The 13907-nt window shown below is 48.1% G+C and overlaps 1 protein-coding gene across 1 annotated transcript in view; it reads right to left on the bottom strand.

Moving 5' to 3' along the window:
* The window catches only part of TNRC18 (trinucleotide repeat containing 18), a gene marked incomplete at its 5' end in the record, with an annotated part of 53405 nt that overhangs the window by 4065 nt on the left and 35433 nt on the right, over window positions 1-13907 (bottom strand). Inside the window, 9 exons of the mRNA XM_084271301.1 lie at window positions 126-242; window positions 812-920; window positions 1279-1354; window positions 1639-1756; window positions 2223-2364; window positions 3191-3355; window positions 3555-3997; window positions 6326-6565; window positions 13617-13898. Coding sequence (XP_084127427.1) covers window positions 126-242; window positions 812-920; window positions 1279-1354; window positions 1639-1756; window positions 2223-2364; window positions 3191-3355; window positions 3555-3997; window positions 6326-6565; window positions 13617-13898 — 1692 coding nt within the window. The remainder of the gene's footprint in view (window positions 1-125; window positions 243-811; window positions 921-1278; window positions 1355-1638; window positions 1757-2222; window positions 2365-3190; window positions 3356-3554; window positions 3998-6325; window positions 6566-13616; window positions 13899-13907) is intronic.

The following is a 13907-nucleotide window of genomic DNA, read 5'->3' as shown; positions in this document are numbered from 1 at the left end:
GATGGTGCAATCTTTGTGACTGAAGGTCTGTGAAGTCAGCCCAAAATCTGAGAGGCTGGTGGCCTGAAACTCCCTACATTTCATAGTGGGAAGCATCATACAAAAAACTCAACAGCAAAACTCACACTGGATCTTGTAGTCAGGTGGGAGAAGCCGAATGTGAGACAGTGGGATACGTCCTGTGTCCCCGTCATCAAACTCTACTGTGATCAGATCACCATCTTCCTCCAGATCCAGGGTTCCTGCGAGTCGGGAGAGCAAAAGACGTGATATGGGACAAATGTAAAGTACAAACCCCTCATCAGGGTAGTGGGGACGTGGGGGAGGACAGGGATCCTGCACCAGTTCCAAGGCATCCCGTCCCCACCTTTCCTAGGCTGCGCAGGGAGAGCACAGAAGGCTTGCTCTGCAGTCCCAGATAAGTCTAAACCCGCTCGCCCAGTGTAAAATTTCCCAGTCAGCAGCACTGCTCCACAACAGAACCACCATCCCAGACTGAACTCCCACCTCTTTCCCCTGCAGTTGCTCTTAATCTTCTTTACAAGAGAAGTAAGCTGTGCTCCCACACTCCCTTCCTGCATCAGCATCACAACATACAGTGAGAACGCATCTCCTGGACCAAGGGGATGTTACTAAACCAACATCGTGATTGAATTGGGCATGACCCGAAGGAGAGGAACAGGCCAGGCTCTGATCTCCAGGATATTCACAGCAGAACTCAAGGCTTCCCCAGACAAGCCTGTCATCTCTTGGGACACACAGAACTGAGACATCCCTGGCTCACAGCACAGAGCAGCCAGGGTGGCCTTACCTCGGACAACTGTCCCTGGGTAAAGGCAGCGGTACTGTTGGCTCCAGTAGGCTGCAATCCTCGTGCCCTCGGGCAGGAATCGCACTGAAGGTGGTTTCACATCGATGATCTGCAAGAGGAAGGCAGTTACTGACGTTCTTGGCACCAGCACAGACTGCCCCACCACAACTGGCATGTAGCAAAGCAGCTCTGGAGAAGGCAAGGGAGTTTCCCTGCTGGGAAATGACCTCCTGTGTGCTCCCAGGGAAGCGTGAAGGACCATCTCTGCTGACATACAGGCCTAGTGCTCACTGCCAGTCAGGGAGCTCAGCCACGGGGCTCTGACCCACACCAAGGTGAACTCCGTCCACACTGGCCACAGAGGCAGGACCAGAGCAGCCCTTCAACCCCAGCTGGGGAAGGGGAAAGCTTCCAGCTAGCCTTCTGCACCACAAAACAGGGCTCAGGCACCCTGTGGCCTCACATACCGCTTCCTGCAAGAGCTGCTCCAAGCAGTAGATGTGGGGACGGTTTCCTCTCTCACCTTCCACCACCACACGGTATCTGAAACACAAAGGCCTGGTCAGACATGGCATGTCAAAAGACATCACCCCCCAGAGCTAACACCTTGCTCTGAGCCCTACCACCAGTTTAGTTGAGAGCATTTAATGAGAGGTAACTGGATTTTCCTCAGCGCTGATAAACCAGAGTGAACTGTCCTTCCCTCCCTGCCAGATGATGTCAGCCTCTCTCCAGCCAGATCTACACAACCCCAAATTCATCTCTGCATCAGCTACGTCCCCACTCACTGGCAGAGCCCAGGTGGATACAGTAGCCCTTCAACTCACATGTCTGGTGAATGCACCGTCTTGACATGCCCAGCATAGAGCAGCTTGTCATCCATGGGGATGAGGACACGCAGACCGTCCTTCAGCTCATCCTTGTCAATTATGCAGGAGCGGGGAGCTGTGAGGTGTTGGAGCAAGATGGGGATTAGAGAGCACCATATGTGAAAAAGCACTGCAAGGGGAGAAGGAAACCTCCCACTTCCAGCATCACCCTTCCCTAGGAACAGGCCAGCGAGGCCACTGCAAAAAGGCTTGCTCTCTCTGGCTGGCTCCTGGCAGAGGAGAACTTTGACCTCTGGGCAGCAGTAATAAAAAGTTCCCCTTTTTGATAATAATAATAATAATAATACACCAGTAAACAAGCATAGTGCAGCTCAGAGGCTGGGCTTCATCTAGACGTCACAGTGGGTCGCTCAGATAAGACTCAGTTTCAGCTAGCCAAATCAACTGGAGAAGTGGTATCCCCACCTCACAGCTTTGGATGAGAAACATGAAAGCAGCACAGTCCTCCTCTGAAAAGCCCTGGGAACCTTACCCAGTGCCTCTACTAGTACAATTATCCCCCTGGCCCCTCCTGCCCTCACCTGGTGTGAGTGGTCGCTCGACCAGCATGCTCAGGGGGATGTTCTCATCCTCTGAGAAGCTGCTGTCTTGGTTGGGTTCAAAATCCTCCTCTGCTGCCATGCTCTCCATGAGCTTGCTGACAGCTCCTCCCTTCCCTCGGTTCTGCAGGAGAGAAAACAGCATGTCAGCAGGATGACAACATGCAACAGTCTGATCCCATCTCACCTTCCTCCAGCAACAAATAACCTGAGGATATCGGGACAGACATTTGTCACCACACTCAGCAACATTAATCACAGAGAGTTAACTTGGTGCACCCAAACTTGCTTTTCGGTTGAATAAACCCCTTTATTTTTCTGGGTTTACTCCCAAGCATCATTGACTGAAGACAAAAAGCTACTTAGCTCCTCCTACCCACATCTCACTCCTGGAGGTTAGGGGAGATTCCATGGAGCAGACTGCTGTAGCTCTGCTTCACCTTCACCATCTCTCTGCACAGTGCTCCTGAGACCCTGTCTTCACTCAACAGGCAGCAGGCACTGTTCCAATTTCTTCTCAAAGCCCCACAACCCATTTCTTGCTGCTACACACAGACCATAAGCACTGCCCTCAGAAATCATGTGAGAAAACACAGTACTGTGTATCATGAGACAGGCTACAGCAATGGAGCAGAAACCAGGGGTGACCTGGCTCACCCGGTGCAGAGCAGGACAACTCCACCACCATCTCCTGGGTCCTTGCTGGCCATGAAGCCTCTCCCTGACTGCTCATTAATTTGAGGGATGAGGTCAAACACCAGATGGTAGCAGCAGGTACTACCTGATAGTCTTCCCTGGATTTTAAGCTACTCAAACCAGCAGTTTGCCTGTAACATACCCAGCAAAACCCACGTGTCTGTTTTCCCTCCCTCACAATGCACCAGCCCAGGAAAAGAGCAGGGCTGTGACAACAACCCTCCAGTTTACCCAGACTAGAACCAGGCTCTCACCTCTTTTTTCACCTCCTTGGCTTTCACTTTGGCTTTGCTCTTCTTGTTGGAGCCCAGGGCATTCGCCAGGCTGACGCGAACATCAGACGGGGAGCTAGGGATGCCAGGAGGAGACATGGACGAGGAGGAAGAGCAACAGGGTGTTTCTTTACCCTTCTTCCGCTGCTAAAAATAAAAACACTTCCATCAGTAAAGAGAATATTGGTAAAGATCTGGGCCCAGGGAGAACAGAAAGGTGGAGAAAAGCAGGTTGTGCACAAGTAGGATGACATTCAACCAGCCATTAGTTCACTGACGTTAATTGCCCTCCCCTCACTCTCACCTCCCCAGCATCCCACACCGGTTCTCCCAGCAAATTCCTCACCTTGCTTAGTTCCTTCCTCTCCTTCCCCTTGCCACCCTCCTTTTTGGGGCTCATGGGTGCCCCTTTGCCACAGCGTGCAGGCTTGGACACAGGAGTGGAGCTGGCAGGCGCTGCGGGGGTCAGCATCGCTGAGGATGTGGTGGCATCATGGAGGAAGATCCGCTCACTCCGGCGCCGGTTCCACAGGTCATCGTCACTGGCCTCCAGCCCAAACTCAAAGCTCAGGTCCTTGGGGGACTTGAATTTCTTCAGCTTGCGGCCTTTCTCAGACCCGAGCTTGGCCTTGTCCGTGCTCCCCGATCCGGAGTCGAGGCTGCTGGTGGTCTGGCTTGGCGGGATGCTGCTTGCCTCCAACGGCCCCTTCTTTCCCCGCAGCAGCCCTGAGGGCGACTTCTTCCTGATCTTGATCTCACTCTCAGAGTCAGTATATTCAAACTCTGTACCTAGGTGTAAAGCATTTAACCATCAGTCAAAGCCCTGGTTGAGCCAAGAGGGACCAACATCCTGCTGGAAGCTTTTGGGATCCATGGGAGATGCTGTGCCTGTTCCTTGCTCCCCTTTCCAGTCACCACATCCTTCAGATCTGCACTTCTACCCCATAAATGGTGGCTTCCTTGAAAATAAAGTCTTCCCTGAACCAAACCAGAGTGCACCCATTCAGGCAGTGTGCTTCAGCGTGTTCCCTGCCTCCATCTTCTCCCTTCTCCCACAACCAAAATCCTGCAGGGAAGCTCTGAAGAGAAAAGATGCTCTAACATTTGTCCCTCCAAAAAAAGGAGTTGCTTGGCAAAAGTAAAGCGTGAACCCCACAAGCCAAGCATTCCTCCCCTCCCAGTGGGAGTCCTCTCCAGTCTCACCTTTGTTTCAGGAGAAAGATCTCTTTAATGAGTTGAATAAACCCAGTTTTCAAGCTTATTTTTTCCCCATTGGCCATCAGACACCACAGGTCTTTTCATTGGCTCAGGTAATCGCCTTTAAAGTCAAGCGAGGTACGTGATCTTCTGTCTGTGGCAAATGGAAATCCCCTCACCTTGGCCCCCGCTCAGCACCACGGGCACAGCAGTACCCAGAGGCCTGAAATACTGTAGCAATGCCAAGGTGTTCACCACCTTCAGTGTGTTTCTCTCTCCAGAACCCGATAAAGGAGAGCAAGACTGTACATTTCCAGGGGCAGAAAGGAAAGTGAGGCAGGACCTACACACCCAGTGACACAGACAGGAGGTAGGTAAAACTCTGTGGCTGCAAAGGCACTGTGCCATCAGTGGGGTACAAACAGCCAGGAAATTTGCCAAGGTCATGCAGTAAGTCTATTTGGAACAAGAGACTGAGCTTGGATTTTCTAAATCCATTTATTTTCCAGGGCAATGGACCTCATGGGATGGCATGGCACAGCGCTTCTGAAGATGTGTAGGAACACCAGCAGAACCTGGTTCTCCCTCTCCAAAAAAGAGCATCAACCAAAGGTCTCTCTTGTATCCTCCTCCAACCTGCTGCGGACCTGCCCTCTCCACACATGCTGCTGCATGACTATGCCTCCAGACCAAGACCTGAAATAGGGCCTCACTCAGCAGCATCTCTGCTCAAGCACAGCCATCAGCCTCTGCTGTGACAAGCACTGCTTGTGGAAGCCTTCTGAGAAAGGAAATACAGGGCCAAGCTACATTCATGTGGGTAAATGAGAACGTCCAAGGCACAAACATGGAGAGCATCTTCTTTCAGTCCTTCTCCCAAAAATATGCTCACTTTCCTGCGTAAATTCAGGCTGCAGGAACCTGCTCTCATCTTCTACCCAAACGTCTTCCCCTGAGACAGCCTCAGCACAAGCAGGAAAAGAGCAAGCCTGTCAAAACCAAAGCTGGCAAAGCTCAAAATGAACCCCCCCCTGGAAATTAGAACACCCTTTCTCCTCTCTCACTGCTGCATGAGATGATTTCTAGATGCTTCCAGTTTCAAGGAGGGCAGGTTACAAGATGATAAATGCTTAACAGAAGCTGTTGGAACAAGCTGGCAGAAGCCTCACAGAGCATGGAAACTGTGCTAAAGCAAGCTGGGTTCCCAAGGAAGCATCCTTTCCCATTTTGAAGCACGCTGTAAATTCCATTATCACTTAATAAATATTAATAGAGAATTTATATATGGAGCCCATGTAGATCTGTCTGACCGGGAACAACGTCACCAACAGGCACCTGCGCAGCAGGACACAGGGAGGGGAAGAAATCTAACTGCTAATTAATGTGCAACACACTGAAACTGAGACATGGGGACAGAAACCCAGGGTCTGGCATTGCAAACATGAGCAGAGAAAGGAATGTGTGTTCCAAGTCTCGCTGGCCAGTTTCTATGAGGAAGCTGACCAAAGGGGTTTATCTTCTGCTTGGGTATCTCTGCTTCTCCTGGGTATCTAAGATCACGCTTCCTTCCCTAAAACAGAACAGCACGTCACTGCCCTCAGCACTCTGTCCAAGGGGACACAGTATCCCATCACTTGCTTTTACAGCTTGACTGCTCAGGATTCACCAGGGAGGAAAAAAGGAAACTCTGAGAAAGCCACAGGGAACTGTGCCTAGGGAAGCCATGGCCATGGGTGCTAAACCTGCCATATCTGTGACTGGTTCCTATTTTCTTACCAGGCAATTCCCCTGCCTTTGTCATCAGGACCAAGCAGACAAAATCATCAGTGTCTAGGCAACAACCTGCACCCTTGCAGGACTGGAGGACCTCCTGAACCTTCTACCTTGCCCCCCATGACCAACCCTAAGTACACAACTCACCCATGAGGCTCTGCCGCTCCTCCTTCTTCTTCGCCTTCTGCTTGGCCTCCAGCTGAATGATGGACAGTGGAGGGGGAACGATGGGGCTGGGCATGGCGCTGGCAGCAAACCTTGCTAGAAGGCCCAGGCCGCTCTCATCAAGGGCAGGCGATGAAAGCCTGTCACTGCCATCCATCCCGTAGTCCTCCGCTTCCTCCTCTTCTTCTTCATCCTCCTCTTCCTCTTCCTCTGAGCTAGAATCTAGCACGCAGAAAAGAGGGAGCCCGTTACAAATCTCACAGGAGTTGTGCACGAGCCACACTTCCAACCCAAACCGATACGCTCTCCTGCTGCTCACCGCTCACGTAAGCAGCACTGAGCCACCCATGAGCTGGGCTAGAAGATGTTGGTCAGAGACACACCCGTGTCTTTGCAGCCATAAAGCTGCTACCACCCTGCCTACCACCACCCCTGAAGGACACGGCAACACAGGGTACCGCAAAGAGGACCCGTTCAAGGCAAGGGAGGGAAGAGCAGGGTGTTGGCAGAGGTCTGAAAAGGACACCATGCACCCTTTCCCTGCAGCTTTCAGAAGGAATTAAAAACTTAATTCCTTTGAAAATCCCAACCTTGGAGCTGTGGGATTCCCCTCCCACCCACCACCTCTTCCTCCATAGCAAAATCCATTAGTGTAATCAGAATCAGAGATCAGCGTGGAAGGGGAATACCAGAGATCAGCCTGCGCCATGGTGGGAGGCGAGGAGGACACAGAGAGGAGGAAAGGGCAGGAGGCAAAAATGCAAAGGGAGGGAGGGAAATAATCATTTGGAAGCGATGGATTTGGAATGCACAAGGGGGAAAAGTGTAGGTAGTGTTGGAGACAAGGAAGAGTGTTTCAATGCTCTGCCTCAAAAGTCTCCCTGCCTTTCGCTTCCCTCTCTACAGCTCAGCCTAGGGAAGCCCAGCTTGGCACAAGGCAGGAAGAGCTGCCCACAGCCCAAAATCTAATTCTGGCAAAGAAACCAGCCTTGCTGCCTGCCTCGGCTGACACCCGCAGAGAGCAGTGGGCTGGGATTTTCCTTTACAGTGTGTGTACTGCAGGTATTTTGGGGCTTGATGCTCTGAGAGTGGCACCTCTCTCTTCCTACAGCACTTCCCAAGAGTCTGTCATCAGCTCAAAGGCAATTAATTGTAACAGCATCTCATCCGGTTAGTGCCGGTGAGCAAGAGCCACACACACCACACACACACACGTATACACACACATATAGGAGCACGTATTTATCTCTTTGTTTATTTATTTTAAATTGGGAAGGGGAGGAAAAAATAGAGGGCCTGGAAAAGATATTTCATTTCTCTTGAAATTGAGGGCTTAAGTAGGATCAGGGAGGTTGCCGGCGAATTTCCACCGCTAGCAGGAGCCTTGCTCTCCCCAGCTGAGCCCACTCGCCAGCTCCCCACTAGCTGCTACCCCCACGCCTGAGAGCCAGCCAAATGAGAAACCAGATCCCTTCAAAATGAGCTGGAATGAACATGAAAATCCTTTTCTTTTCACGTATGCCCCCCGGGATGGATAAAAACCTCAACACTACCCTGCTCAAAAAAACAAAACCAAACCCCAAACCCAACACAGTGTTATTTTTCTACTTCAGACTATTTTTCTATGACATCAGAAATAGCAGGAGTATCAAAAAGCATCCCTGCATTTTATCAAATGAAGCAATAGCTGGCTATTTTTTTATTATTCTAATTTTTTTTAACAAGGCAAGCCTTTCTCTGTAGCATACATCATCAGACAGTCACAGAATACTAATATTTCACCGCATAAAAAGCCCTTCCTCATTTCAGTTGCTCAGACTTGCTCCTTGTGATATAAAAAAAAGCTCCTCAACCCACAGTCCTGCAATAAATACCACGAAATCCACAGCCCTGCTCACTACTTGCAGAAAAGCCACATGCAAAAGAAGGAAGAAAAAAAATCCGCAGCAAATTAGGATCAGATTCCTCCCCCTCCCCAAAAAGGGGGCACAAACTGCTGGTTTTCTACCACTTTTTGCCAAAAGGAAAACAACTCCAGATGAACTTGGCTATTCTGAGAGGCAGAAACCACCTGCCTGTGAAGAAGCAAAACCATGCCTGAGTTCAGTAACACACCGTGGGGTACTAAGACCCGCTTCCACACATCCCACTTGGCTCCAAAATGTAGTAATTCTCAGCAAAATCAGGGGAAAAAAGAAAAAAATATCTATCTTTACAAAGGCTCTCATGCCAAACTTAAGAGAGCTGGCTGAGCAGAGAGTGGCTCAGTGACAACCTGGGGAGGGAAAGAAGCCCTAAGAGGGAAAAGTTTGCAGGAGAATCCCCCACAAATCCCCTGCAGCACCCTTGGCTCAGCTGCCCAAACTGCCCAGGGGCCGTGCAGAGCGCGGGCAGCACCGCTCCTTCTTTAGATACTACACATGCAAGGGCAGAGGGGTACCCAGCAGCTACCCCATTCCAAACACACCAAGGTGAAACAGATTGAACAGCCAGGATGAAAGTGGCTATTACTCATGCTATAGGAAATATATGATACAGTAACTCTAACCTCTCTGAAATACACCCTGTCACACTATGGAAAGACAACCACTGCTCGCCTCTTGTCAGCATCTTTACCCAAACACTTATCTTTCTATCTGCAGGAGATTCAGTTTTCAGCCTGAAAATAAGCACATTTTAATACATTCCCAGCACAGGTCTGTCCTCCTCCACCTCTGGTGGTGAGGGCATTATCTTGCTAACTCCACTCGAACGTGTGCAGCACAATCCCTGCTCCTCATTTTCCCAGGGAGGAAAGTTAACGAGGGAAACAAAAAGAACATGTTTGGGAACCCGTGCCAAACCCACATGCTTCTAAACTAAGACCCCCCCCAAATTTATGGTCAGGGTGGCAAGTAAGCTGCTGGTGCTCCGTGGCCATCTGCACAGCCTCTTGGAGAGACAATAATGCCTGTATTTAGTGTGAAGCAGGAGTTTTACTCCTACTGTACCCAAATTATGTGTGGGCTTAAAATGAAGTATGCATGGATACCTGAACACAATGGAAGCCTCCATTTTTTCCACCTGAAAAAGTGATTTTCAGTTAACAGTAGGGGGAAAAAGACATTTAAAAAATTATTTTTTCCTTCAACAGTAGTTCTGTTAACACTGAGCCAAAGTATTCAAAATTAAAAGTATTTTCTAATTGCCATTTTTGAGAGCACTTATATGTGTGTATATACCCACACACACAACCACACATGTACATACAACTCCACAGCCAAAACAAACAATAAATTCATACTTAAATGCTACTGATGCCAGATAAAAACCATCTTTTTCCTCAAATTTTTACTTGCATTAAATTAAAACCCAAACCAAATGAAAAGCACTGATCTTTCTCATTGCTTTTAACAGCTAAGCTGCCATGGTATTTTGCTGTAGGAGAGCAGTAAATGAAGATTTGATAATGATGGAACAGAAATGGGTTAAGCAATTTGGGTTTTAAAGACTGATGTAACAAGACAGGTTGAGGGGGGGTGTGGAGGGAAAAGGCTTGGGAAGGGGAGGGGAGTAAAAACACACACTTAAACAGAGTCATTTCACATTGTAAAAAAAATAGCATGATTTTCTCATAACACCAAGCAGGCCTACAGCATACAAAGCAGGCTAAGTACAGGCAGACTTTAGACAGCTACTGGGTCATTGACGTCTGATTTGTGTGATCTGTCCAAATTCTGGAGGTTACTTATTTTTGAACATCCAATTTAAGATCATACTTTTTCTTTTTGTCAAATAAGCCAATTGTCATTGTTGGAAGATTCTCCCCCCCGCCCCCATATGTGCTGTGCTGCTGACTCCAGAAGTACTTAGAAAATTAAAAATATAACAACTATTGCATAGGAATGACTGCGTAGGGAACAGGATATCCTTGGATTGGGGTGCTTTATTTTCATTGGGATAAAAACAATCTTCCAAATCAGGGCAAGGACAGCAGGAAAGAAGGTAATAATTTTTCAAGGAAAACACAATATTGAGGAGGGGGTTGTATTGGTCTTCAGCCTCACAAAGCTCATCATATTACCTATCTGATGGTTTTCAAAGGTCTCCCGTGGCTTTGGCCCACATCAGCAGTTTCCTCTCCAAGGCCACTGGATGAAAGACCACAAGTTTTGCCCATTATCAGAATGGCAACACAGTGTTTGGTCTGCAAGAAAGCACGTGTCCCTGTCTCTTCTATCTCAAACCAGATGAAAACAGGTCTTCCTGCAGCTATTCCTACCTCTGACAGAGGTACGGGCAGGACCATGGCCAGCCAGTTCCCCTGATAATAAGGGCAGTCTGCACCATGCCCCAGAAACCTCTAAGGACAGTGGCAGAGCCTCTGCAGACAGCCCAGTGCCTTCTCATCTTGGACCCATCTGCAAATCCTTCCTTTCACTGGGTTAAGGGGGTTCTCCAAAAGGTGATCTGCAAACAATAAAGCATTTCTGGAGTCCTCAAACACAAACACACAAGCAAATCTTCCATGCAAGACTCTTCATGGACAGAGGAAAAGTCAAAAGTGGACAGCAATCATCTTCAAAATTAAAAATAACCAAGAGAATGCAAAGAGCTACGTGTCATTATTCACGGAGGTAACACCGAAACATCTGAGGCTGACAGATGACATAAAGAAAAGTGATTTTGCCTACCTACATAACAATGGTCAAGGTTCAGGTTCATGGCTAGTGACCCTCGCTGAGAAGTGTCTGCCCTACAACCAGCCAACCACTTTGCTTCTTTAGTGCAGCGTGAGAGCAAATGCAAGAGACCGACACAGACATTCAAAGCATCATGGATAGGGGCAGGGGTGAAAGGGTTGGTCAAGCAGCTGCAAGGAGAAAGCGAGCACTTCTAGAAAAGCTGAGGTTATTAATCGGTTTAGTATCAGGGAAAGCCATTAGAAACCCTATTACCCAAATATCCCTTCAAGTAATGCTTCTGAGAAAGAACAACCCCCAAAAAAAAAGCCATTTGCAGAAAAGCCCAAAAACGGTAAATCAATAATCCCTCCCCACCTCCCCCCCACCCCATGCCCACCTCCCACCCCAGGAGGTTTTGCATCTTTGGTTTCCCCACCATGATATGACACCCCAGAGGGTTTGACAATGCATTTCCCCATTTGTTCCAGATTCCCCAACCTCCTCCCGTATCCCCTCCCCGCCCCAAACTTTATCCCATAAAACTGGGATTTTTCTTTTTTTTTTTAAGCAGACAGGTTACTTGGAAAAAATAGACAAAGCCAATTAGGGGCAAGTTACCTATCTGCTTACCTGGAGCAAAACCAAAAAGCAAACCCCAAAATCCCTGAAGAACTTGGCACCAAAAAGGGATTGATATCCTCAAAATTTCCAACAGCAGCAAAATAAACAAAGAAAAGATGCAGGAGGGAACAGGGAAGGGAAGAATGGAAGTTAACACAGACTCTTCATGGAAATGTGGCGATCTCACACTTATATAAAATCCACGATCCCCACAACTTTTTGAGTTCTCTAAAGAATTTATTAGGTTTTTTTTTACTTTGAAACACAGTTCTCTATTTTCGGTTTTCTTTCAAATGCATTGGTGGGTCCAACCCAGAGCCACATCAAACCAAATCAGCATTCTGTATCTTTTCTGCTGTGTTTGATAATTTTTTTTAGCTGAAATTATCTTTCTTTGGAGGTTGGGTTTGGAGGGACGAAAAAACAAACAGGTGCATGAAAGAGATTAACATCAAAAAAACTAAGAGAAACAAAACAAAAGCAAAACTATCGAGCCCATTTTCAATTAACAGCCGTCTGAGCAGTGTGAAATACTAAAAAGCTTTTGCTGTGCTACATCCAGATCTGCTGTGTAAGGTAGATGATAACAACTGGGGATGCTCTTGCTTAGCATTCAGCCCAGATGAGCTACTTTCTTTTGGGAGCCAAGAGCTCATTAAAATGACCTTTCCCCATGATTATTATTTAATGAGTGCGCTCTAAAACAGAAACCCCTTGTGTCTCTGGAGGAAAAGTCTCAAGTAATCTCTTTTCTCACTGAAGTACTAATGACAGGCTAACCAAAAAAGAAAAAAAAAAAGGGAAAAAAAAAGCTGCAAGAAAAAAATTGGGGTGAGGGTGAGGAAGGAAAACTGCAGAGTCAAATTTAATGCGGTAATTGCCACATCCTTGAATACCATGGGTTACATCTGGGCATCTGAAAGAATATTACCACCCAAAAAGAGACATAAAAATTTGCCATATACATTTTAAGAAGTGGAAAAGAAAAATTCCTGGTGATTAAATAATAGGGACCTTACACCCAGCACCCTCCTGCAGCAGCAACAAGGATCAAGCGCCTCCATGTTTACTGGTGTGCCTCAAGAGTCTGTCAACAGAGGAAACAAACTGGAAAAAGAGAAAAAACCCAACCGAAAACTGGGCGAACAAAGTAAAAATGAAATTAAAAAGGGATGGGAGGGAAAAGCCTAAGCTTTATCTGGACAAAGGCAGCAGGGATATTTGAATAATAGAGAGTACCCCAGACTAGGTTAATTCCAGTTCTACTCATGGGGAGTGGGAGCAGGAGGGGGATGCAGAGCAGGATGAAGTGAAGCGGCAACCTAATCGCCTGATAAGAGACACAGCAAGAGAGACAAGGTACACAGGTTTAGTTAAAAATGAACTCGATATGTTTAATAAAGCTTGGTATACCAAATCGCAGTACAAACATCAAGTCACACGGCCACACAACAGTATCCCGGTATTAAAAAAAGGAAAAAGAAAGAGATAAAAGGAAAAAAAGAGAAAAAAAAAAGGAAGCAATTAAAAGAGAACAAAAATAAAAGCAAACCTCCTTCCAAACCTCTGCAAGGCCCATGCCAAAATAAAATAATAGGAAATAAAATAATAATAAAAGTAATAATAATAATAATATAATGGTGGTGGTGGCAGCAAGGAAGAAAGTGAGGGAAAAACTGAAGGGAAGAAGGGAACAGGAAAGCAGGGAGAGGTGAACGCTAAACCCCAGTTGGTATAAAAGCTCTAAAAGAGCCAGCTGGTAATAATATCACAATGATACAGGTACAAAAAGGATAAAAAATAAACGTCGGGCTGATAAAGCAGGCTACGCTGCCAAGAACAAAGATGGCCACCCTGGCTCCGACCATCAAAATGGCTGACCCCAGCCCGCCAGGCCCCTTGCCTGCTCTATCCCCCCACCCTGCCCGCTCCCACACAGACATGGCGGAAGGGTGCGTTTGGGGTTGCGTTTGCTATAAGCTAGTAACCTTGATCGAACGAGTCCTCCGAGGAGTCGCTGAAGGAAGATCCTGCCTCGGCCTCCCGCAGCAGCAGGCAGAAGGGCTGCTTTCGGCCCGCTGCTGCCTTCGGCTTCAGCGGCCTCCCGGCCGTGACACTGCGGGGGGCCGCCTTTGGACCACCGGCCGCTCGGCCACCCTTCCTGGCCGCCGTGTTGTAGAGACTGGGAGGCCGTGGCTTGGGGGCAGACGGGGGCTGCGCAGGCCACTCGTCCCTCAGGGATCCCTCCTCCTCCTCCTCCGAGTCCGTATCTGTGGTCA

Source organism: Gallinula chloropus (genome assembly GCF_964237585.1).
Source record: "Gallinula chloropus genome assembly, chromosome: 15".
Classification (NCBI taxonomy): domain Eukaryota; kingdom Metazoa; phylum Chordata; class Aves; order Gruiformes; family Rallidae; genus Gallinula; species Gallinula chloropus.
This window is presented reverse-complemented; position numbering and strand designations above follow the sequence as displayed.